This window comes from Letharia lupina (genome assembly GCF_014066315.1).
Source record: "Letharia lupina isolate WasteWater1 chromosome Unknown contig_4, whole genome shotgun sequence".
Classification (NCBI taxonomy): Eukaryota; Fungi; Ascomycota; class Lecanoromycetes; order Lecanorales; family Parmeliaceae; genus Letharia; species Letharia lupina.
Window position 1 is genome coordinate 1,141,230 of NW_023502973.1, and position 24,967 is coordinate 1,166,196.

Consider the following 24,967-nt stretch of genomic DNA (forward strand, 5'->3'; position numbering starts at 1 on the left):
TAGTATCGAATACAAGCTGTGCTGTAAGGTCTTCCAGTATTTAACTCCTGCGACAAGCGTTGCAGCCTGATGTACACAACGAATCAGGCAGCTAGGGTACGGCTTGAAAATGATGTCACATTACGGGTTCTGGAGGCTACAGCCGGTGTCCGCGGTGGGGATGGTCGGTGATGGAGGGAGAGCGAGGGGAGGTTGGGATTGCACATCATGTCATGTCATGAGAGAGAGTACCAATCATTGGGGCAAATTCCCGGTATGTTTGCGGTCGACGCATCCGGCAAGGAGCTGCAACGAAGAGCTTCGCGGCTGAAAAGAGTGGGATGGACAAAGCCGATGCATCCCATCCGATTGCGACTCCGGACACAAAAAGATTTGTAATCGAATATCTTCTTCTCGAGTCGGGCCGTGTTGGAAATGTTGTATCGTGCTTTCTGGGCCAGTGTGCGTCTCGGATAGGGCCACCGGATACCTACCCAGCGCCAGGAGGCAAGAACGGACGAAGTGGATCATACGACTGGATGCAGCATGTGGGGAATTAGTAAAGGATGCAGGTAGATGGTAGACATCTGTATAGATCGTATGGTGTATAAGCCAAAGAGAGGCCGGGTACGTGTGCGCATACGTATGTGGGATGCGTGAGAGAGGGAGGGCACAGAGCGTGGGTGAAGAGGCGGAGAGAAAGGGTGCTGGTCAAGACGGATGAAGCAGATGGGGTGGTATGCAGGAAGGAGGAGAGTTGCGGGGTGGAGGCCTGCGTCTGTCGTAGGCGTATTCGGAGAAAGTTTGAGGAGGCTGTGAAAGCATGTGAACATTGGAAGTCAGACTCAAGAGGACTTGGGAGGTAGTAGGGCATTAAGGGAGGGTGGAATGTGGAAAAGGATAGACGACGGGATTGGGTGCGCACTACCTGGCTGGTTATTATCAGGCCATAAGTCACGCCGATTCAAGCCTTGAACGATTGTACCATATGCATTGTTCTGTTGTATCTGCAGTATGTCTCTGACACGCTAGCTGATGGCCGCGTTGACATGTTCTCAGTGGTCAGGTAACAGAAATTAGTGTACACATTTTCCGCCGGAACACCTTCGCTATAACATTTCCGCTACAACGCTTCGTCAGTTGCTCGTAAAAATGTTGAAGGCTCGCATAAGAACGTTTTCTTCTCGTCTTCTACTAGACGCCCGATAACGCACTTATTATCCTCCTAGCTGTTTCCACGCCTTCACCTTCCCCTGATGGTAGCTCCATTCTCCTTCCCCTTTGACGGGGGCCTTGAACCCAATGAGCTGTCTCTACCGTTGCAAACAGGCCTTGACCCGAAAGAGGTCTCTCTGCCGTTTCCGTTTGACACCGTCCTCAATCCCAAAGCGGTCTCGCGTCCATTTGGAGTGGCCAGGGGCGAATTCTTCGGCAGCGGTAGCATACTAACGCGACGGCTGCTCGCCAAAGCCGTGCTTGGGCGCTGCGGTCTTGGTCTTACAGATGGACTATCTCCAGTAGGAACATCTGGAGGTGAGCTCGGTGTTAAGCCAAGGCGGATGCTCTCCTTCTTTGACGCGGTAGATGGGGGTGTCTTGTCCTTGAATTTCACCCAATCGGTCGAGTTCGCAGGTGAGGACCATGAAGTTTGACGCGTCCCAATGGAGCTTTGGGCACCAGATGCGATTCGTGGGCGATGCGACATGGTTGCAGTGACAAGAGCGGGTACTGGGGATGAACGACCCAACGGGCTGGGAAGAGCAAGACCAGGGGAATTTAGATGAGATCCAGCGCTGCTCGGAGAGCGGAAAGCCATTGAGCTCCTACGACTAAGCGATAAAGTAGAGTATGGTACTGGCCTTGGTTTCTGACCAAATTCAAAGTGGTCGACGTTTGGAGAAGAATTCCAGCGAGGCTTATTGTCAACTTGTGGCACGCTAGGTCGTTGGGACCAGCATCCTGGCGTAGTTGTAGGCGTAGGTGTGGCCGATGCTTGTTTGGCGTAGGGTGATGGTGATGCACCTCGAGATGAGGACCGACCGTCCGATGTGAAAGACCTAGACATTGGTGTTTTGCGAGGCAGCTGAATCGAGCCAGGCGATCCGGGTGGCATAGTAAAATTACGACGTGCACTGTTCAGGCGGGTGTTGCCATTAAACACAATGCTGCTTCTGCGGCTCAATCCATTCATGCCAGGAGACTCATCACGCTTGTTGCCACTTGTTGGGCCCATAACAACAGAGGATGCAGGCGAGCTGCCGGGGGTGTCAACAGCACTACCATTTGCAGATCGGTCCAAGGAACGGTCCATGGACATGATACTAGAAATAGAGTCACGCAGCTGTTGATTCTTGTTTATGGTCAGATCATCCAAAGCCAGGTTCATGTTTTTCATCTCGGAGTTAGTGCTCTGCCATCTAGCTTTTGTGTCCGACTGCAGCCTTAGAACCTCGCCATTAACAGTGAAACGGTCAGTAACACCTTTGTCAATGATTTCCAGAACCTTCTCAATTGCTGGTCCGTAATGAATCTTCTTTGCCTCATAGGCCTCCACCTTCTTAGCTAGCAATGGAGGATTGCTGTGCTGAGCCCCTACATCGATAGCTTCTTGAAGCTTGGTGATAGCGCGCTCGATTGACTCGCAGAGCTTTTGAGCTTGCCTTCCAGCGTTGCGGAACAGAAGCACCCAACGATCCTCGCCGAGCTCTTGCCTCAGACGTTGAGCATCGCGTTCTAAAATCTTCCACTTCTTCTCTAGGCTTATCCTCCTTGACTCTAACTCCTGGCAAGCTGTAGGCAGCACTGGCTGTGCTTTAGCGTGAAAATTCGACAGAGTCATTGGAAGAAAGTCCAATGAGGCCCGAAGTGGCTGCATGCGAGCGAAGAGAGCCAGAAGTCGGTCATCTTCCGGTGCCATGCCGGTTCCTGGCGACTCCATTGGTGAGCTTGGTGGTAGAGCATTTGATAAGCTAATGCGATGGCTTGTTGTCTCCCTCTCGCCCTCTTCCACTATGGTGTCAAGCTCCTGCATGTCAAGAGCTCCGATGCTCTCAGATGGATCTGCGAGCAACGCTTTGTGCCTCGCCTCCTCCATCTCGAAGACCAGTCTGGACAGGTTTTCCACCTCCAAACCGATATCTCCGAGTACAATATTCCATAACTCTTCCCATTCCATTGCCAGTTCAACCTGTCGTTTGATGCCCTTTAGTGACCTCCGCACGCTCTCCCAGCCCTCAAGGATTCTCTCCATCTGATCAACGACAGCGGGCAGCTGCTCTTTAGGAATATCCGAGATGTCGTCTCGATCCTGCAGGTCTTCAATCGCTGTGACGTACACCCCAATAAGGCTTTCGAATTTCTCAATCGCCGTTTGAACCTCCCCAAGCCCTTCTCGCCCTCCGGCAGCCGCCCATTCCACGTCATCTTCGGCATCAAGTCCACTCAAGACCTCCGTTGCCTTCTGGAGCCATCGTCTGATCTGGTCTGCTGCGCCGCTGAGAGTGGTCGCGGCGATAGGAGCTGTAGGTATGCAGGAGATGCTGCTAGACAGCGAGGTCGCATTGGGTAAAGCCAGGGAAGTCAACTGTGAAAGCTGACTTGTGAGCGATATGCGTGAGAGTGAGTATACCGAATTCGCTCGGGATGACCTTATTGAGTTCAAAGAGTTGAAGTACGACTCTGCATCTACTGGCGACACAAGCATCTGCTGCGAGGATATTCCCCCAGAAGATGCCACGGGCTCGTCATCCTCTGAACTGCTGACAGGTAGGATGTCTTCTGGCTTCTGCGCACCGGACTTGAATGTTGTGGTGGATCCATTGCGGGCTTTCTTCGATAACCCTGTCAGTATGTTATAGCCCGTCATCATAGACCAGCAGATGTGTCTCTTGTGAACTAATTGTAAAAGTCGTGGTCTAGTTAAATTTGCATGAAAGGGTTTCCGAAGTGTCCTTCTCTATTTCCCTGAGAGAAAGAAAAGTTTTCTCTTCAAGGTTGTTCCTTTCCACCCAAACTGTACGTTTGCTTCTCTTTTCTCCGCCTGCCGGTAGGATCAGGGAGTCGATTTCGTGGTCAAGCCGCAGCTTCGTTTTTCGAATGAGCGGCTATAGCACTTTCAAGCAAGATAACTGGAGCTCATACTGCACCATGCTTCATGAGCGTCAATGCCGGAACGTTGTAGGCCGGAGCCTCTCTGGCTGGCGGTGTTGGAGGGCTGAGAGTAGGAAGGTCGAGGTTTGTGTTCAGCCGACCGGGTACAGCTTTGATCTCTGAAGATGTGGCAGGAGTTTGTCCCTGTGTGTAGTGCATGGATTTCTCAAAAGCAAGGGGGAAATCTGCTGTTGGGGAAAAGAGTGAACGAGGTTCCCGGCTGGTGTAGGTAGCTGCAGGGGCCGTGTTGAAACCCGAATTCACGCGTTTGAGAGGCCGCAAGAGCTTTTCATCTGATTGCGAGCAAAGCAAGGCAAACGCGAGATAAGTGGCTTGCTATGCAAGCAAAGTTGCAGCGCGATTCAGCTAGGGAGTAGAAGTATGGGCAAAGGTCTGTATTTTATGAGGGTTGGCGTAGGTGGGCAATTTCATATTGACAGCCGCAGCTCTACGGTTGACCATTGTATCACAGCCCCTCTTGAGTTAAGCACTACGGACGACTTCTGTGTCTAGGCAGGTCTCATCTGCTGCATTTGGATTGCCGTGCATTTGAATTGCTATTCTATGGAAGTCAAGATGGTGAACCGGGGGTATCAAAACAAATCTGTCGTCAGGAAATGGGAACATTGCCCGCCTTGTGCACAGCACCTCTCAACTGATCAAATCTCCAACAACATCTGTTCATAGCCATCATAATCTTCATGATTCATTGCACTCATTCATGCCAGTTCTTTGATCTACGGGAAACATCGTCTGCTGGTTTGGCCGTATTGTTTCTTCCTTGAATTCTTTTGTGAGCTCTTCCCTGACTGTTTTGCTCCATTGAAGGATGGCTGTATCAAAGTCCATCCAAGCCCCACTCTTTGCATTTACCACTCCCGAGACATTGACTTTCAGCTTGGTTTCCCACCGGATCTCGGCCGCTTTGATCCAATAGCGGAGATTCTCAGAGCAGCGGTAGGGTTTGGCGGTGTCGGTATGGAAGGATTTGATGTCGCCAAATTGCCTCCTGGATTTCTTCAAAAGAGCATTGTGCAGATGAACTAGGGTCAGCCCGCTCCGTAATGTTTCCAGGAATGGAGTAGGTGTCTGGGCAGAGTCTTCAAAAGCTGTCCATTCGGGTAGGCTGCCCTCAGGTAGGAACGAGCATAAGAAAAGCCACTCTCTTTCACGTTCTCGACCCTGCCAGGACCCTTCAAGCCAAGCCCAGCTGTCTTGGGTTTTTTTCTCCTGCTCGTCCATTGCTGCTTCTTTGCTTAGAAAGGCTTCTATGCCTTCCACCCAATCCTTCATAATCCTCAGTTCTTCCTCCCTCATCCCACCAGCAAAATTTCGGCCAGCCATCCTTTTCAGCACATCGAGAACACTAAGAAGTTCTTCACGTATCTGACGTTCCGACTTGATGCTGTACAGTCGGTGCGGGTCTTCGTGGGAAGTGTAGTAGATTTTCGCAGCGCGAATCGCCAGGGTGACAACATCCAATATGTGCACACCTTGTATCTCATACCAGCCTGACGACTGTGAAAACGACGATGATACGTAATTTTTGTTGTCTACGTCAGGAGAGTCGCTTTCTGGTTCCAGCTTTCGTTGTTCGTGGTCCTGCTGATTTTGATCTTGAATTTCTTGTAACGCCTTTTTGGCATCAGCCAGAGTGGTCTTGAGATCATGCCTGAGCGTTTCTAAATCTGGTGGCGGAGGGATATACTGGACTCTGTGACTGTAGGTGCTGACTGTTGGTGGCAGCATGAGTGGTTCTCCTGGGTCCTTATCTGCTGCCTCAGAAGAGCCATTGCTGCCGTCTGTGTCTCCTCCTAAGTCTGGGCTGGCACGAATCCTAGGAAGGATATTTGTGAATGGCTTCTCAAAGCCGTTTTTGTTTTTCGATCCTTTTGCCAATTGGCCTCCCTTGCCGTCTAATAAGCCAGTGCGGGCGAAGTAATATTGGAGATGAGCAATGCTGCCCAAGCTAAGAACACTATCTCTGTTCCCAGCCGAAGGGGCGAATGAAACACCTTGTGGCCGGACATAGCCTCTTTGGCGGACAGCGCCAGATGCAGAGACAGAACGAGAGGTTATGGATGGTTGAGAGCCCGTAGAAACCGAGGAAGTGGTTGATGAATTAGCGGAGAAAGATCGACTCAACGGTGGACAGGCAGATAGTGCAGGCGTAGGAGATGTTGACGGAGATGGTGAGGAGTCTCTGGTAAAAGGTGGGGAACAAGAGGCATTGCTTTCGGTTAATGGACTGATTGCCATGACTGGCAAAGGCGAATTATTGCTTACATGATCATACATGATCGTGTATAGGTAATTGGGGTTATGGACGACCACAAGAAGTGTACAGAGGCATGAACAGGAAGACACTTCACTTAACCATTGATCTTACTGACGAAGCCAATTTCTTGCCTGTTGTTGAACGAAGTGTGGAGTCGGGCCAACAGGGGCACTAGGGTCCAGGGGTGAAACTCAGCGCGACGCGCTTGTAAAGGGACATGCCGGTGTTTAACCTCGGAGTCGGAACGCGTTTTACCGCTATGGCTTGTCCACAATTCTACAGGTTGTGAGTCTGCGAAAGAACATGCACCTTTTCGGTGGAGCGACAGAGCAGGGTGGAATTGTGCCACTATGGATATAGGCAATTTCTTCTAGCTGTGGTGGTGGCTTCTCTTTGGGTTCTAAGCTATGCCCTATCGCTAATTTCCTGATCCATTCGACAGAAAGGATTAGATTCACTGGGTCCCAAAGGATTTCTCTCCTTCCTGCGCAAATACCCCAGTCAGCATCACTTCTTCGATCCAGGAACCCGAGTTCTAGAGAAAATCTGGGAATAGAAAGAACGGGACCCTCCCGAAAGATTCCAGTGACTCTGCTTTGGGACCAAGTAGGAAGAAAACGCTCTGAAATGACAGACCTCTGTCTTGATCTCTTCCTTCTCTACCTTCACTACGTGTGCCGCACCGGGCCCATTGTTGAGCTCCTTGAGGAATGACTTGATGCTGTCTTCCGAGCCTTGCGCTTCCCCAGCTACCTACACCGCCGACTGTTAGTCACTAAATTCGATAGATCATCATGTTGACGTTTGGGAAATGGTTCCTTGCGGTATCTTGTTACGTGATAGCCCATCTAAGAGGAATTGTGGATGGAAGAGGTGCAAAAGAGCAAGCAAAAATAGTGAAAGGAGCAGGAGACAAATGAATAACGCTTTAAAGAATTACCAGGAGCCCGTACCTTATCGTCCGAAGTATTCGCAACAAAGCCCGTTAGGTTCAGGGACTTTGCTTTTGATTGAGTGAACGATCTGTCAAGTAAGAAATAGTCAAACATGGCCTATCCTACATTTTGTGAAACCGGCGTTGCAGTATGCCTACCGAAAGTTGACACCTGCTAACAGTCAACAGCCTGAGCTAATCGGGGCCTCAGAATGAGATAATGACAAACCCTGCACTGTGCCATGTACTGTGTAGGAAATCTGTTCGAAGCGAAGATCAGCTGGCTAACCCTCTTCATCAATGCCTCCACCCATGCATACACGTTGTTGAGACATTGTGCCGGCAGTAGTTGAGAAGAGTCTTTGCATCAATGTACTTTGGGCGTCAAGTCGTGGAGAAATCAGTAGAGCGGTTGCAATGTGCCCTCAATTTTCTTTCACGTAGTCTCAGAATTCAGACTCTACTTACTTTGGGGGGGGGAATGGGGGGGGGGGCGGAACATTATTCTGCCGAGCCGGTTCGGTCATACCCCCCTGTAGAAAGGTCATTGCTGAAACTTGCACGTGACGTCAACTGTACGCGCTGAAACTTCAGTACTTCATTGTCTTCACGAATGCCTTATATTTGGAAAGCTCTTATGAATGGCAGGCCTGTTATCATCTACTAAACTCTCTCAATATCTATTAATGCTCTCTAACGTCGCCTGTTGGGCCCTCCAGTGTTGGCTCGATCGGCCATGCTAACAACATCCCCAATACCAGCCTCTTCTTGCCTCTCTTCTTCCGCTGTGATCTCTTCCCTGCTGTCCCACCATCTAGTCTCCGCTAGATCAAATGCCACCTTCCTCAACTCTTTGATAGAATTATTCGCGCCATCACTCTTGCTATGCAATTTCTCAAGAACAAGCTCTTGCCATGAATTCGAAGTCCTAGAGAAGAATTCGCGAAGACTTTCAAATGCTCGCGGGTGAGGCCTCGTGTCGATCAATGTAGTTTCTGGCTGTTCATCTTCAGTCTCATCCATGTGCTCCTCTGCCAATGGTATTTCCGTAGACTTTGTTGGGATCTCTGTTGGTAGCAGAGCCACACCTGACGGCGTGTCTCCCTCCATGTCTTCATCTGTTGAACCGAATTCTTCCTCTCCATCGGAACCCGATTCGCTCTCCGAATCGTCGACTTGCCAATTTTCGAGTTCCCTTCTGTAAATTTCTTGAATGCCATCAAGTTTACCGAGATCGACGGCGTGCATCTCATCAAAAGTATATTCGCGATCACCGCGCTCATAGGTGCCTCCAAAGATATACAATACATCACCTTGAACGGCCAGCTGGGCGTTGAACCTGGGATGAGGCATGGTGCTTTGGACTGGTTTGGCTGCCTTAGGCGGCGACTCTTCTGCCTCCAACATGGGCTCTGTATCTATAGTATGTGAATCCGCAATGGTTCCCTTTGTTTCCAGTGCCGCAAGGTTGCGGAGCAACTCAGCTTCATCTGCTTTGCTTCTGCCTCTTCTTGCACCACGATCTTCCATCTGCTTCTTGGGAGCAATTTTGGCTCGCCGCAATGTTAGGGGGAAAAATCTATTACGCTCGATGTTGAATGCAAAAAGTTGGTCGAAGAATTCGCTGTCGATGCCTTCATCACTCTCTTCGACATCGTGAACTCTTGATGATTTCGGAGTCAGCATTACTCTTTCGGGAGGAGTTCTGGGTCGCGAGACATGTCTTAGGAGCAGAGGACTCTTGAGAGACGTCGGATGACTCATAAGACAGCGTGAATGGGGAAGAATTGCCTTGGAGATTATAACGTACCCACCAAACATAATGCCACGACCTTTGTGATAAGCCTGGGTCACGCCTGCTCTGGGTGGATTCGGCGAATTTACCGGTTTCTTGCGACGTTCCCATCGCATTGTTGGGGCAGCGCTGCTTGTTGCATCTGTAGCTGCTGGCTCGATTCGAAGAACCCAAGTGTCTTGATGTATTGTCGGTTTCAAGACCGATTTCGATGATTGAAGGCCTCCTTTAGTCTGTTTGCCGGCGGTAGTGTTGGCTTTGACCCTTGAATAGCCGCCAAATAAGACAGCTCCTGCGTCATGTGGAAGAAAGGAGAACGAAGACCTCGCATCAGGCTTCTGAGGCAGCAAAGGATTGTGCCACACGTAATTTTGACAGTCATAAACCCAAAGATCTTGTAAATACTTGGTTACCTGGGAAGTATCCTGGAACCCTCCAAACAGGATTATGTAGTTCTAGGTCGATTGAGCAGCTGCTAGCTACCGTAGTCTAGATCTGTGAACTTACTTTATAATATACTAGCCTATGTCCGCTTCTCGCAGGCGGGCTCTTACCTTTACTTTCTAGTCTGGTCCACTCTCTAGTGGATGGTTCTAGCCTCCAGAAGTCGTTGTAATGGTAAAAAGTACCCTGTTTCGGTGACGAGAATTCGCCTGATCCCAAATTAGCGAGCCTGATATAGCAAGGGACTCTTTCCGTCGGGTTGATTCCCAGGCATACCCCCAAATAGATACACGCCGCCTGCATTGCCACCTCGACACCATGCATGCCCACTTCTAGGCAAGGGACTATTGGGGCTCGTCACTTTTCGCCATTCGTCTCTTTCAACGTGGTAGATAAAAAGGTCGTTGAAGAACGAAGCAAGAGCGCCGTTGTAATACTCGCCCCCAAAAAGAAAAAGCTCCTTCACATTGGAAGGTGAGCCGATGAGAGTTGCTGATGAACGAGGAGATGGAGCTTCGCAAAGAGTCTCCGTGACTTTGAGAAATTGGGCTTGCTAATTTCGTGAGTGGCTTGAGACCATTCCAGGATGCCTTAGAAGAGAAGTTACCCACTTGTTTGGCGTACTCTTCTAGCAATGATTCCAGGTCGACATCTTCAGCGTCACTATCGTCCGCTCCTTTGGGCTTGACTTTCTTTTCTTTTTGGGCTGTCTTTTTGCTTTGTTTGGCAGCAACGCGAGCTTTCTTCTCAGCGTCTTTGGATTTCTTATCCTTCTTAGCCATGACCGTTTGATGGACGCACAGTATCACTCAAGGCTTATCAAGCCGGGTATTGAACGTTTGTGATTCTTTAAAACTTTGGGGAATTAAAGATCTGTGCGTATCAAACGCTCAAGTCATCACCAGAGCTGGTCCAAGAAGCGCATATTATTGATGCGTGGAGTCAGTTCAGAATGCCTTCTTCAACTCCAGATTCAGATCCTACGACGAATTGCACGTGACTTCGTACTAGCGGCAGAATCCGGAGGGCGCGTCTCGTATTACACGCGAAGTGGAATTTCGCTCGCAATTCCACCTCTTCCATATGAACTCGCTCAGAGGAATTTCGGTCTCAAGATCTTGATGGCTGCTTTCCCCAAAGCAGCTATGACTAGATTCTATGACTAGACATAATCTAAATCAGCACCTCCATTGGCTTCTCGGATCTTCACTTACTGAACCCCCACAGCCAGCGTACGCCCCACCACTCACTTCATCCGTTGAAGACGCCTCGTCGTTGCCTCAAGAAGTCGAGCGTCTTGGACTAGATACGATTGTTGAGGAGGCCAACAGTAATGTTCATAGCTCAGCAAGACAGCCAGAATTTGTTCGACCAACTTTACCAGCAAGTGTTCTTAACACTCAAAGCCGGCATGAGATGGCACGGCTGCAGTCTGGACCCAAATCGAGCAACAAGCCTCGATTATTGAGCGAGCACATACCCGTCGCACTCCAAATTCCAGCACCTACCTCTATCCGAAGGCCTGGGACGTCTCTCAAGGACCAGTACAGTGCTCAATGGGAGCGTAGACCTTCAGGTACGGAAGGCGGATTCTAGTGCGAGTTTGTGAGCGTGGCTGACAAACACCCAGACTCTACGCTGGATACGACAAAGTCTGCTGCTAAGAGGCACACAGCAGATACGCTTAAGGCACCTGTCCCAAGAGGTCCCCAATCTCGTTATGAAGCTACCTCCCTTGACCTCACCCGAGATGAACTACATACATCCTCATCCAGTACGGTCGAGACTTTTGGAGAGTCAAGGGCCATATGGAGGGAAGACAGTGCTACACGCAAGGAGCCTCCTGTCAAAAAGGGAAAGAAGAGGAAGAGTGACGAGCTTGAGGAGGACGAGCTCCAAGCAGACGTACCCCTCAGGATGTCACAGACTGGCTTTACTGCTATCGAGATGTTTCCGGATGAGTTCATATTACCGAAGCCTGTAGAGTCTCCTAGAAAACCTGACAGCCAAGGAGCGACGAAAAACATCACCAGCAGCCGGAAAGCTATACCACGTCTATCGCCTAATGACCACTTTTTCGACGATGATCTTGATTCGCCAAGTACTTTAGGGAAACATAGCGGCCAGCAAAAGACACGTTCCTCTAAGGATGCTATTGCTCGGACTGCAATCAAGGCCGAACCCGACCCAAAGCTTGACGAGAAGAGGAAGACAATTGCGGACTCGGAAGACGAAGATGACGAGGCAGAATACAGGGAACGACTCAATGAGCTCAAGGCTGAGAGAGATGAAAGCGTCAATCTGGTGTTGGCTGCTCCCTCTTCTACCGCCACAACACGTCCCCATTCATCGAATGACGAAAAGAACGTTGACCTGCCAAGCGCAGTGAAGAAGAAGACTGAAAGTCGATCTTTATCAGACGAGGTTATCCCGACAAGCAGCGGAGCCTCTCCATTCCAACGTGACTCACCAACCAAATTACCACTTGAGCTCCAACAACCACATCCACAGCATATCATAACCTCGTCCACTGGTTCAATTGTTTCTTCAAAAGATTCTGACAAGGCTGCTGTCCAAGCTTTCTTGAGCTTCCAGCCAGATCGCACTCAGGCTTTCCTTGATGGATTATATCGCGGTCGAAGGTCCGCTGCGGAAATGTTGTTCAATCTCAATGTTGAGGGGAAGACACCAACTGCTGAGATGTTAAAGCAGCCTGCTTCATGGACAGCTAAGATAGACGCGACGAACAGCTTATTGTCCCTAAGAGAGGAACATTTCAGGCTTTCCAAATGGAAGCTAGAGACTAAAGCCCGTGTCATAGCTGCCATCGAAGAAGATCTGCACCAATCGATCTACGCTCAGGATCTGTCGGACACCAAAAGCTTCGCCAGTCGCCTGACGCAGATCGAATCCGAGATTAGTTTACTATTGGTTCAAGCGGGCCTTCCTACCGCGAACTCTCAGTCGATTCAGGACAACTCCCCGTACGTTGAAGCCAAGAAACATAAGCACGGCGAGCGCTCCACTACTCTGGTGCAATCCACTCAGGCCGACTTGCACGCGCAGCGAGTAATGACGCCTGATGTACCACCATCAATTTCAAGCGGACCGGCAACCACACAGTATGTTCAGCAGACTCAAGCTCCAAACATCGCTCCCCGTACACCAAACAAACACCCTTTGGTCAATCTTCCAAGGACGCAAAGAAGCCCTTTGAGAACATACACCTCTTCGCCGGCTGCGAAAGATGTAAATTCTTACTTCTCCCCTTCAAAGCAGACATCTCGGCGGGCAGGAGCAAGCGCACAGCAGCGAGATTCCATGACGCAAGATTTTAGCCGTACCAAGACGCCTTCTCGTCCTAGGGATGCTAAGCTAGACTATATTGAAGAAGATGAAGATCTTTTCACGACGCACATGGGCAGTCCGTTCCAGGCAGATGTCGATGAAGATGAGTACGGCGAAGACAACGATGATGTAGACATGCTCGAGGTCGCAGAAGAAGTCGAAAACCGGAACACTAGACCTTACTCTAACCATGATATCCGACGACGTGATGTCTTCGCAGAGACTTCCGGTAATGCTTTACAGCCAGAAGCGTCAAAGCCTGGTCCCGCCTTTGTTCATACGGCTCCCCAGCCTACGCAGATGCAACACGTGTGGTCTAAAGATGTAAAGGCTGCTTTGAAAGACCGCTTTCATCTGCGAGGCTTCCGGCCCAACCAACTTGAAGCTATCAACGCTACATTGGCCGGAAAGGATGCTTTTGTTTTGATGCCAACTGGAGGAGGCAAATCACTCTGCTATCAACTGCCGGCTATCGTGAATTCAGGAAAGACCCAAGGTGTCACAATTGTCATATCTCCATTGCTCAGTCTTATGCAAGATCAGGTTGAGCATCTGCAGAAACTCAAGATTCAGGCTCTTCTGGTAAACAGTGAAGTTACAGCGGAGTATCGTCGATTGGTCATGAATTGCCTCAAGGAGCAACAACCTCATAAATTCTGCCAATTACTTTATATCACGCCAGAAATGATAAACAAAAGCCAAGCCATGGTCAGCGCTTTCCGAGATCTTCATAAACGACGAAAGCTGGCGCGCATCGTCATTGACGAAGCGCATTGTGTCAGTCAGTGGGGCCACGACTTTCGACCTGACTATAAGCTGTTAGGGGAGGTAAGGCAACAATTTCCAGGTGTACCTGTCATAGCTCTGACTGCTACGGCCACTGAGAACGTGAAAATCGACGTAATCCACAATCTTGGTATCAAGAACTGCGAAACTTTTTCTCAAAGCTTCAATCGGCCTAATTTGGATTATGAAGTAAGGAGCAAGACCAAGGCAAAGGACGTACTCGATAGCATAGCGAACACAATCAATACGTCTTACAGAGGTCAGTCTGGCATTATCTACTGTCTATCGAGAAAGAACTGCGAAGACATTGCGACCAAGCTTCGTGAGCAGTACAACATTATGGCCCATCACTATCATGCTGGTATGGAACCGGAGGAGAAGAAAAAGGTCCAAAGACAGTGGCAGGCCGGGGCCTACAACGTCATCATTGCCACAATTGCCTTCGGCATGGGTATCGACAAACCCGATGTACGCTTCGTGATCCATCACACTATCCCCAAAAGTCTTGAGGGCTACTATCAAGAGACTGGCCGCGCTGGACGAGATGGCAAACGCTCTGGGTGTTACCTTTACTACGGCTACCAGGACACCAGTGCTCTAAAGCGCATGATTGACGAGGGAGACGGCACCTGGGAACAAAAGGAACGCCAACGTCAGATGCTTCGGAATGTGATCCAATTTTGTGAGAACAAAAGCGATTGCCGAAGAGTACAAGTCCTCAATTATTTTAACGAATCCTTCAACCGAGAGGATTGCAAAGGCTCATGCGACAATTGCAATAGCAATAGCACTTTTGAGACTCAGGATTTCAGCGAACTCGCTACTGCTGCCATATCCATGGTCAAGAGGATAGAAAAGGACCAAGTTACGCTGCTTCATTGCGTCGATGTGTTCCGTGGGAGTAAGACCAAGAAGATCACCGACCTGCATCATAGCGAAGTCCCAGAGTACGGGGTCGGTTCCAACATAGACCGAGGAGACGTAGAACGTATCTTCTATAGGCTTTTGAGTGAAGACGCGTTGTCGGAGCACAATGTCATGAATAAATCCGGATTCGCCAACCAGTATGTTCATGTAAGTATCGATCACTCAATCGACCTCTTTGCGAATACTGACCATGCAAAGACGGGGAAAAATAGCTATGACTTTGCGAAAGGCCGGAGAAAGCTCAAATTGCAAGTTCGTTTGTCTCCAACCGGAAAGACCAAAGACCCGAATAAAGCTCCAAAAAAAGTGTCCAAGAACAGGGAGACTGGAGTGGCCGCGTCGCGTCCAGACTGTCCGACATCCACGAATGTCTCGTCTCCTATCCAAGCCGCTTCTAGACGACGTGTCAAGCATAAGAAATATGCTCAACCCGAGCTTGAATTGCACAGGAACGTTTACTGCGGTGAAGATTTTGTGGTAGACGATGATGAGGATGGCTCGTTTAACGCAACAGAGGATGAATCGGAAGACGGCTTTGGTCCTATACGAGAGAAGGGACAGTCTCGGAGCGTAGCCAAAAAGCCACTTGGGCCACCAATTACCATCGACGAAAAGCTGGAGCGGCTGAATATCATTCATCGAATGGTGGTGGACGACTTCTTACAGAATGCGAAGGAACTAAGTCAGAAGGTGAGCTCTCCTCAACATCGACATTGACCACGGCACAGTACTGAAGACCATCAGATTCTTATCAAGAAGGCCTTGAAGGGTCATCCTTTCACGGATACTATTCTTCGAGAAATGGCAATCAACTTCCCGCAAAGCAAGTAAACTCCCTACCTTGAATTTATGGCGCTTCTGCTAATAAACACCAGATGAGGACGAGATGCTTGAGATATCTGGTATTGACCCCAACAAGGTTGAGATTCATGGCAAAGAGTTTCTCAAACTCGTCCGCGAAGCTCATTGCAACTATGAAGCCATGATGCAGCGAGAGGAAGACCGGCCTCAGGATCCAAATCACCAGAACATTATCGAGCTCAGTAGTGATGACGAGTTTGACGACGGGAATGGACTTGATGATCTCGAAGGAGACGATGAATCAGTGGAGGAACGAAGCCACTTCTTTCAGCCCTCTCCTGACGTGATTGCATTGAACGCAAGGAGTACGTCAAATCGATTGGCAAAGGAAAGCGCTTTCTAATCAGTTATAGTCTCTCAACTTGCGCCAGCTCCTCCTGCACGAGCACAGTCCTACGACGATTCGAAGAGTCGTGGTGGTAGAAGTGGACGCGGTAACTCCCGAGGCCAATGGAAGAAGAACAGAAAAGCGTCTGGTAGCACCAGTAAGGGCAAAGCTTCCGCGGGTGTTATAAAGAGCAAATCTACAAGCAGCAGAAGTAGTGGAAGCAGCTTCGGCGGCGGACCAGCCAAACGTGGTGGATTCCGAGGAGGCCTAAATGGTGGTGGGATTGGTATGATGCCCATATGATGAAGTATATGTCTTTGCTCGCTGTTCTGTACAGGACCTGCGCTGTGAGGATTCTTGACGGCCTTGTCGCATTAAGCTCAGTATTTGTTGTGGCATTGCACGCATGGCTCTGGTGCTTAAAGAAGTGTGCGGAATTTGGGACGGCCAAGGGACCTGCACAGAGATGGTATGTTGATCTTCGCAGCTACAAATCTTGAATTCTATCAATAAGACTCCCAGTAGAAGCTTCTGCCTTGTTTCCATGTTGTCTCCACGTTGTCTCCACCCTTTACCTCTGTCTGCTGTGCCCATCTTTCCTCTCCTACTTCTTATAGCAGCGTGTTCTGTGTACTACTCGAGCCAGTGTCCTTGCCTACGCCCTGATCCATCCTTTCCTTTACATCCTTTTCAGCACTCTGTTCGGTGCCCTTGTCGGCGGTCTGCACTTTCATTAGCAGACGGACATACATTGAGGTTGAGAGAGCCATTTACGGGCACGTTGCCCTTAAGGGCAGACTTGGCTTTGTCTGTGAAGCTTTGGCCTGCGTGCCCGCCGGCTGAGTCGCCGGTGCTAGTATCAGGGACGGTGGAGTCGGTGGAGGCCATGGTGGTTATGGTGTTGGTCTAGTCTTCGGTTATGTTGATATTGTGGGGTTGGATGGTCGAGGATGGCTGAGGATGGTGATGTCAGGGAGGGTAGAAGGGGACAGGAGGATGTCTTGTAATGCCTTCGGGTCTCGCCATGACGTCAACTATGTAGAAAGATAAGCTTTTCGATGACCAAGATCAGTGTCTTGATGGGTTGGCGATGGATCCGGAGCGTGTTCTGCGTTATCTTCCACAGGTGACCAGACCACCAACGCCAAGCACAATTGCCTCACGAGTCACGAGGTCAGTTCTGCAGCAGGGCGCGCCAGTCTACAAGGGGCTTAGCGAGCTTGGCGCTTGTATCACCACCTCCAGCCTCCAGGACTGCTTCACGCCAGGAATTCCAGTACTACCCAAGCGAATGAGGTGTGCCCATTAACCACTATAATCCTGAAGACAATGCTGAACCCTAGATTACAATACACGCATACTGGCGCTTCGAGACGAGACGAGACGAGACGCTTATTGGTCTTGCCTTCTCCAACTTCCCGTACCAAGAGCCATCTGGTTCTGCCATAATGAAGGAACGTCGTTGACCAATCAAAACGCAAAGGAACTGACAAGCAACATGTTGATGGTCTCGTAATGCATGCCATTGACACTCAAGATGTAAGGTCAGGGGCAAATGATTGCGCTTTCGTCGGAGCTGATGGCTCGCTTCGTACATCCCATACAGCAGCAGCACCTGACTAAATGTTGCAGTGAGCATAAAGTAAGGCAGGCTTCACCCTCCTGTACAGGAAAATGTAAGAATGGTTGCCTCGTGAGCGGCGGCGCTTTTCTTTGTTGTAAATGAATTATCTGAACCCTGCGTATTCAAGTATCTCACTAACAGTACTACTGAAGTCACGATTGATTCGAATTGTGGTTTGTTTAATATTTATAGTACAATTTGAAGAAGACATTGTAGGTGCTGTTCCTTCCGTTGTAGTCAAGATGCACCATCATGGACTAGCGCTATTTCTCAGTCCGTCCCCGCCAAACCTCATCTTCTCAGCTTGAGTTTCCATTGACTCTCCCGTACTGCGAGGTGGCCTTTCTTGTTAGTGCTCGGAGGTGGTGAAGGCACAATGACAGTGATGCCACTCTCCGAGCTGCCTAGCTATCACCCTGCAAGGAATGCAATCGGGCAGTCTCAAGACGACGTCCACGATGGTAATCCTCGCACGGGCCCACTAAATGGAGACGAGAATTCGAATATACTCAAGAACCCATCTTCCATCCAAAGCATGCTCAGAAACACGACGGAGACAGGCAATGTGGGCCAATTCTCCATCAAACCGTCTCGAGTACCGCCTTCACTCCCACGGCCGTCGAAGGCCCGCGCGACACCCAGCAAGCAACGTCAGCCAGGAGCATACTACAACAGAGACGAAGACACCAATATACGCCACACTCCATTGCACTCCCGTCAAGAGACAACAGCCTCTAATGGCCCAGGGTTTCAGAATCAGATCCCAAGGTCGCATCGGGGGCCCGCGAGATCTCCTTCAATCGAAGACTATCGGTCGTACTCCACAACGAAAAGCTCATACGCGAGTCACAGTCTCACCACCCACCATCCACATACCAATGGGGGTCATGGTGGCCCTGGAGGTCCACACAACTTGAGACCGAGGTCACCTTTTGCTTATCCTACTAGGCTCAAGCGCCCTGGCTATCGGCCTTCATCACCAGCTCTCAGTGAATTCAACAAGCAGAATCGAAGCCAAACGAGCCTCCACCGCCGTCCAAGCTTTCGCACCAACTCTCCTTCCTCGCTCCACACGAATGGTGCTCCTTCACCTTGGCGAAAGGGCGTCAACCGGTCAGATCCGTTGCTTCGTTATTACCCTCAGTCCGCCGTCCCGATATCTGGAAGAGCCCCGAGTCCGTCGCCAACTTCCACTCGCCCACATACACCAAAAGCCTCACCCAGCGTGAAAAGTATCGCAAGCTCAACAAATGGTCTTCAAGCAACACCAAACGGTAGCTGGATCAATTCTCAAATCCAAACTCCTTCACCTATATTTTATGATTACACAGAAGCTTTCGAAGAGCAAGGAGTTGAGCAGCAAGACTATTCACACTACGTCAGCATGTCAGCGGGAACTCTGGCGGAGCATCCAATGCTTGATACTGCGACCACAACATATTACGAGCTTGATGCGAGCCCCGATAGCACCGGTCGCACTGAACTGCCGTCCGAAGACAGTATCCCAAAGCTGAAAACGCAATCCACGGATAATAGATTTGATCAGACTACCTCACAATTCGAGGTGGATGACCAAAGCTCAATACAAGCGCTTCATAAGGATCTCAGCGAAGTGCCTGAGCTTCCAGAGGGAGATTTGTCAAATGCGGAGGCTGATGTTGCACCAACAAAGCACGATGACGTCCCTATTGACCAAGAAATACAGTACCCATTCCCTAAGCAAGCGTCTCCTTTGATGGCAACGACAGGACGTTCAAAGCAGTTTTCAGACCAGGAACTATGCCGCGAGTCTCCTTTACAAGTCGAGAATCTAGCAACTACATCGCGGACCTCAGAAAGCCCTAAACGACGCGTGTCTTCGCCTATTGAATCGATTCATTCAACACATCCTGCTCCCCAACCTGTGCCTGAATGGGAAAACTCTTCCCCTAAAGATCCAGAGGCCGTGCCTAGCTCTGTTGCTTCTCCGCCTCCCGTAGGACAACCGGCAGCAGGCTCTGATCATGGCAAGGGCCATGAAGGCGATAATCGGCGTTCACTGCAATTAGTACGAGCGACTTCTTTCGAGGATCACTCTGGGAATGAGCATACAGTAACAGAGATTGTCTCACCAACGCCGGAAAGATCTATTATATCGCCTAACAGTGTCAGTAGGTTTAGCAAGATCTTATCTATCAATGACGATCTGTTGAATTTGGACGAGCTTGCTAGTCGAATCAAGGGGAAAGACAGAGCAGATGGCCCAATGCAGGGCACCATGGACAGCAGGCCCCGCGTTGCCCGCATCGAGCCTCCGTGGCGAAAGCGATCTGTACAACTGCGAGATATTGCAACAAGACAGAATGCAGCCGACTATGCCCTAGTTGAGGCGTCGGATTCAGAGGATGAGCCTGAGCTGACGCAGGGTTTGCGGCAGACATTCTGTAAACCAGACGAGCGTCCCTTGGATAATCGATCAAGGTCCCCGCCAATCACACTACCGTCTCAATTAGTGCACCGTGGTTATCCGGGACCTCTGAGTATCCGAAGGTCTCCAGCCGTGAGGAGATCCACATCTGATTTACGCAAAGTGCGAGATCCACCAGTTGCCGATCCTGATCAAGACCTCGGGTCTCCTGAAGAGAGCCTTACTCACGTTGCTCTGACCCTGGAAGCCAAGAAGTCAATTCCATTACCGTTGGACTCAGATCAGAAATTCGAATCACCCAGAGAATACACCGTTCAGGAAGATTTGACTCCGGACATCAAGCCACCACCATCCCCCAACAAGGAGCTTCCCCCACTACCTAGTGAACGGCCAGCCGTTGTGTCATTGTCACCTCCGGTCGCACCACGCCTGCCGAGTCTACCCTTCTCGTTCACGCCTTTGATACAGAGAAGAAGTGAGGACGAGACTGCTTCGGCAGCAGAGCCTGAGCCCGTGGCTTCGTCTTGCTTGGACCAAGGCGAGGAGAAATATGAAGATGAAGAGACTGAAGCCCCAATACCAGCAACCCAGTTTGGGCCTGATAGAACTTCTATAGCCTCATCACCTGACTCAAGACCATGGAATTTAGATACCAGCTATCCTTGGAGCGATCAACAGCCAAAGCTCGAAGTCACAATGCCTGAGCCAACAGAGGATCCAAACCAGAGCACCAGGAGCTTGCCACGTTTCAGATTCAAAATCCAACGAGCATCATCAACTACAGAAGGTACAGCGAAGATAACTAAGTATCCTTCATCCTCGGACGCCTCACCAAGTCAATTCGCGTCATCTTATGATGCGTTCCAAGGTACGGCTTTCAGATGGAAGAGGTACCCCACTCTATCCGTAATGCCAGGGCAAATCAACAGCAGCCATGATGTTATTCGATCAAGTCCGAATCAAACCCGCTTCGTTGAAAGTTTTGAAACGCAATCGCCACGGATTACGCTCGTACCCCCGTCCCCCGGCTTCGAAGCCCGCAGCTTTTTCTCTGACGATAGTTCGCAAGTGCGTCCCAGGGGAGCCTTTAGGAAGCGGTTTTCTGCACTCAGAAATAGAGCGCCCAGAGGAGCTTCCACAGATGAACCTCGAGGCTACGATCGAGGCTTACTAAGTTCCGCTTTAGGCAGATCGAGAGCTAGTGGCCGCAGTAGCAGGCAGAGTGAGAATACCGCAATCACGGCCGGGGCTTCTTCCCGTGCATCACAGACCAAGCGCGCCAGACGAAAGCTCGTGAAGAAGCTTAGATCCTGGTGGCAACGAGGCGAGGATCGCGTCCGAGAATGGAGATGGAGGAGGCGTTACAACGGAGCAATTGATCGCTCAGTGAGCGCTGATCTTTACGCAGGAGTTTGACTATGATCGATATTCCTGGTCTGAAAAGTCATATCACCAGAGGATGGTGTTCTTTTTTTCTCGCTATAATCTGCTTTTCCTAGGCTTCGCTCTTCGGATATGCCTTCCTAATGACCGGAAAACAACATCAACCAAACATTTAAGCAACATCGCTCAATCTTGCTCTCGCCAGACGTTGATAGAGGTTTTCATGACACGAGAATGGCTCGGATCAATATAAGCAATAGCATTTTGTTAAGCTTTTACATAGTAGATTATCCAGGCTTTTCTTGTAGCTTTACCCTAGATAGAAGGAAATATACCAATTTGAGCACATTTTTTAAATCTTCTCGCTCGAGAAATTCGAACTCTTTTAGTCGGTGACTCAACGCTTTTAGATATATATCTATCATATGAACAGTCCTTTGATTCCTGCAACAAACACATCTTCTGTCTGACTGCCACTACCACTACCACCTGCTTCAAACTGCTACACACCACATACCACAAACATCAAGCAACCGTGAACATCAGATACTCACCCACACCACCGGAAAAAAAACACATACACATCCCCACTGTTATCAGCCACCATGTGGGTCCGCCGCTCCTTCCCCACAAAGCACTCCCACGACGGCATCAACACGCTCCGGCGCAAACGACGCACCGCCAGCCACGGCACCCGCATCGCCCGCGCCCTCTCCCGCTTCCGCTCCTTCGCCGCCTCCACCGTCATCAAGGCGACCGGGAGCAGCGGCAGGGACGAGGACGAGGACGGGATCGATTGGGGCAGTGAGGAGGTGAGGGCGTTTATCCGCCCGAGGGACGAGGAGTGGACTTGGAATCAGTGATTTTGTTGGAGAATCTGGGCGAAGGGAGACGGACGGAGACGACGGACGGCGCCGTTTGTGCGACACCTACGGGCATTTCGACTGTCAATGGGGTAGCGGCTCGGAAGGCAATGCGACGGACATCAAGTGAATGAGTGAAAGAAGGGTAGGGGGGTTGGAACGAAGATCGGTCCTGAGTGAAAGTTACGTGGATATGCTGCGCTACAACAGAATGCATGCGCAGTGCGGTTGCGATGACAGTGAGGATGCAACTGTGGAAAGACGGGGAATCGACTGGCGATGGTCTCACGTGGGAAGAGTCGTTGCGGATTGACAGGCAGGCTTGCTGGTATCACGCAGGTGTCGGAAGCGGGAGGTCTGAGGAACGTGCGGAAGAGGTGTACGGAAATTTTGGAGTTTTGAAAGAGGAATGAGATTGAAGATAAGGCGGTGGATGCGCTACACTCCATGGAACCACACATAAACGATAGATTGAATAAAAAGCTTCCTTCTACGGATTGGTTTTGCTCGTCGTGGTATCGTTGTGCTCGTGGACTGAATTTGCTCAAAATACCTGGCGGCAGGAGGAGTCAGTTATTTACAGATATTATGTTCGTCCAAGGAATGGATACTCACTGCGCCACCGATGATGAACACCCTTTCTTCCTCCCTTCGTACCCACTGTATGACCTTGTTGGCACTCTGAGCGAGGGCGTTGCGGCTGGCGTGAGGACCAGCGACACAGTATAACTCGAAGAGCGGCGTTACCCATGCTAGGGATATCGACTCACGACTGATGCAATGATGCACTTTGAGATGAGCGTTCTTTGCGTGTACGCTGGCGTGGAGTGCGTGGTACAACGAGAGTAGTCTCCGTTTAGCCAGTAGCGTGGTAAAGCTCGGCTCGTAGGATGGCATGGTGAATTGAACATTGGCTCGAGACTTGTACAGAAAATGGCGAAGCACAGTGCCGGGGACAATGTCTGTTGCTGTAGGTCGGCCACGCCGTACTGCAGATTTTATGATTGCCATGCTACCATTGGCCTCGAGTTCCTCAACGAGTGAATCCCTCATCTTGCGAAGGTCATAGAAACTTTCCTTGTTAGCGCTGATGAGCAGTATGGCTATGTCGTCCGGTTTTCCGGTCTCGTTTTGGCCCTCACGCCCTTCTTCCCCCCCACTTTCGTATGCGCTGACGAAGCTGACGTACATGTATAGATAGCCATTCTTGTTGAATCCAGGAAGACATAATGGTATCCAATTTTCTCCACCTCCTGCCTTGACTCCTCGTGCTTCGAAAAGCATGTTAAATATCAGCTGCAGGTCGCTCGGATGTAATGAATGCTTCCTTGGTCGAACGACGCTGACCAACCTCCCACTAGCTACAATCAAGCCATATAACAAAGTCTCGCATCGTGTGCGTAGTAGCGTATCATTGATGACTTGCCGATGGGTCTTCCGGACTTTCAGACATTCTAGCGCAGAGAGTAATGTAGGCGGTGAGCCCCGAGTGAAAGTGTCCGCAAGCGCGGAGAGCAATGGCTCCGTACCTTGCAGAGGACGTCGCAAATCGGTGGATGGCCGATTCGAGAACATATGGGTCAAGTTAGGCAACGTCAGCGTAGACAAAATTTGCATGTACAGAGCCTCTAGCTGGACACGAAGCTGTAGGTCGTTCTCTCCGAGCTTGCTGATGGCTACGAGGTATAGAGGACCCTGGGACATGACTACAAATCTTGCGCCTGCTGCTGTGAATCCTTTCAGCTGATCGTGTGCACCCTCGTAGAAAGAGATGATGGTCTGTATGATTCCGATGTACCCGGATATGAGATTGTCATCGCCGTGCCGGTTGTAGATGGGCTTTCCAGCCGACGAGAGTATCAAAAAGTGTTTTCTTTTGGACTTCCACTGGTTCAGTAGCTGCTCTGCAAGTTCGATTCAGTCACCTATATTGGAATCTGAAACCAGTCTAAACTTACCTTCGTTCTCACCGTCCGCAGCAACTGCACCGATCTCGTCAAATTCTCGATAAAAATCTACAGTCGCCTCATCGTCTTCGTATGCAACCGAGTCGAATGGATTCAGAGCTCCGTTTTGCGTACTATGTAGCCTCCATGCAGGACTCTCTTGAGATGCTCCGAGGACTTCACCCAGTAGGCTTTCGACATCCCCGCCTGTCTCGAGACTTGGCGCATAGCTCTTGACGCTGGCAGAATCACCACCCTCGCTGCCACTTAGGTCTTTGATCCTCTTTATACTGCCAAACGCAGCTGTTGCTTTTGAAGGGGGCGTCGTCTGCGCTGAGGCATCGAAGGTCTCTCGGGATCCATCTTGGTATGACTGAGTGTGGATATCGGTGCGGGACAGAGCAGTGGTAGCAGTAGACAGTAGTTGCGGTCGCGAAGTCTTCCTGGATCTCTGGAGAGAACTTTTCGGACTGTATGACCCTTCTCGCAGTAGATTCACATTGGTTGGTCTCGGCGGTAATGGTGGACGATACTCTTGTTCTGTTTCTAGACTTTGAAAGCGTGCCTGCGATATCGTAGATGACTCCACCTTTGAACTCGTCTCAGCACCCTCCTCTTTCAATACTCGAATCGTAGACTCGTCCTCGCCATCTCTGGGCGGCGATGTTGCTTTGCTCCGGTCGTTCGCAAGCTCTTCTCCACCTTCGCTGGTAGCCAAGGAGTCCTCGCCATCATGGCCCATAGACGTCAGGGTCTAAAGGTGTTGGGCAATTTGTGGGGAGCCTGAACGCCGATTGGGCATTGGCCGTCGGGGATAGAAAGTTTGGTGGCATGGGAAGGGGGGGGGGGGTTATCGCGTCGCCGCCGACGAGTAAAGGGCGCTAGCGAAGCTACGCTACTTGTTCACTTCAGGCA

General features: G+C 50.3%; 8 protein-coding genes across 8 annotated transcripts; 2 read left to right on the plus strand and 6 right to left on the minus strand.

Moving 5' to 3' along the window:
- Positions 1-1,222: 1,222 nt before the first annotated feature.
- On the minus strand, positions 1,223-4,287 carry HO133_007939 (uncharacterized protein; the record flags this gene model as incomplete). Its single annotated transcript, XM_037298807.1, has 2 exons — positions 1,223-3,819; positions 4,125-4,287. 2 exons carry the CDS (start codon positions 4,285-4,287, stop codon positions 1,223-1,225), a joined length of 2,760 nt encoding a protein of 919 aa, XP_037156143.1.
- A 540-nt stretch (positions 4,288-4,827) lies between these two features.
- HO133_007940 (uncharacterized protein) lies at positions 4,828-6,387 on the minus strand (the record flags this gene model as incomplete). The annotated part of the gene is made up of 1 exon (XM_037298808.1): positions 4,828-6,387. One exon carries the CDS (start codon positions 6,385-6,387, stop codon positions 4,828-4,830), a length of 1,560 nt encoding a protein of 519 aa, XP_037156144.1.
- A 473-nt stretch (positions 6,388-6,860) lies between these two features.
- HO133_007941 (uncharacterized protein) lies at positions 6,861-7,675 on the minus strand (the record flags this gene model as incomplete). Its single annotated transcript, XM_037298809.1, has 6 exons — positions 6,861-6,890; positions 7,043-7,159; positions 7,360-7,429; positions 7,500-7,512; positions 7,570-7,600; positions 7,661-7,675. The coding sequence occupies 6 exons, from the start codon at positions 7,673-7,675 to the stop codon at positions 6,861-6,863; spliced, it is 276 nt and encodes a 91-aa protein (XP_037156145.1).
- Positions 7,676-8,033: 358 nt separating this feature from the next.
- Positions 8,034-10,361, minus strand: HO133_007942 (uncharacterized protein; the record flags this gene model as incomplete). Its single annotated transcript, XM_037298810.1, has 5 exons — positions 8,034-9,003; positions 9,151-9,590; positions 9,643-9,788; positions 9,856-10,132; positions 10,191-10,361. 5 exons carry the CDS (start codon positions 10,359-10,361, stop codon positions 8,034-8,036), a joined length of 2,004 nt encoding a protein of 667 aa, XP_037156146.1.
- Positions 10,362-16,440: 6,079 nt separating this feature from the next.
- On the minus strand, positions 16,441-16,717 carry HO133_007943 (uncharacterized protein; the record flags this gene model as incomplete). Its single annotated transcript, XM_037298811.1, has 2 exons — positions 16,441-16,551; positions 16,604-16,717. The coding sequence occupies 2 exons, from the start codon at positions 16,715-16,717 to the stop codon at positions 16,441-16,443; spliced, it is 225 nt and encodes a 74-aa protein (XP_037156147.1).
- Positions 16,718-17,838: 1,121 nt separating this feature from the next.
- Positions 17,839-21,276, plus strand: HO133_007944 (uncharacterized protein; the record flags this gene model as incomplete). The annotated part of the gene is made up of 1 exon (XM_037298812.1): positions 17,839-21,276. The coding sequence occupies one exon, from the start codon at positions 17,839-17,841 to the stop codon at positions 21,274-21,276; it is 3,438 nt and encodes a 1,145-aa protein (XP_037156148.1).
- Positions 21,277-21,848: 572 nt separating this feature from the next.
- Positions 21,849-22,240, plus strand: HO133_007945 (uncharacterized protein; the record flags this gene model as incomplete). The annotated part of the gene is made up of 2 exons (XM_037298813.1): positions 21,849-22,055; positions 22,118-22,240. The coding sequence occupies 2 exons, from the start codon at positions 21,849-21,851 to the stop codon at positions 22,238-22,240; spliced, it is 330 nt and encodes a 109-aa protein (XP_037156149.1).
- A 410-nt stretch (positions 22,241-22,650) lies between these two features.
- HO133_007946 (uncharacterized protein) lies at positions 22,651-24,794 on the minus strand (the record flags this gene model as incomplete). Its single annotated transcript, XM_037298814.1, has 3 exons — positions 22,651-22,659; positions 22,722-24,010; positions 24,065-24,794. The coding sequence occupies 3 exons, from the start codon at positions 24,792-24,794 to the stop codon at positions 22,651-22,653; spliced, it is 2,028 nt and encodes a 675-aa protein (XP_037156150.1).
- Between the last annotated feature and the right edge of the window lie 173 nt (positions 24,795-24,967).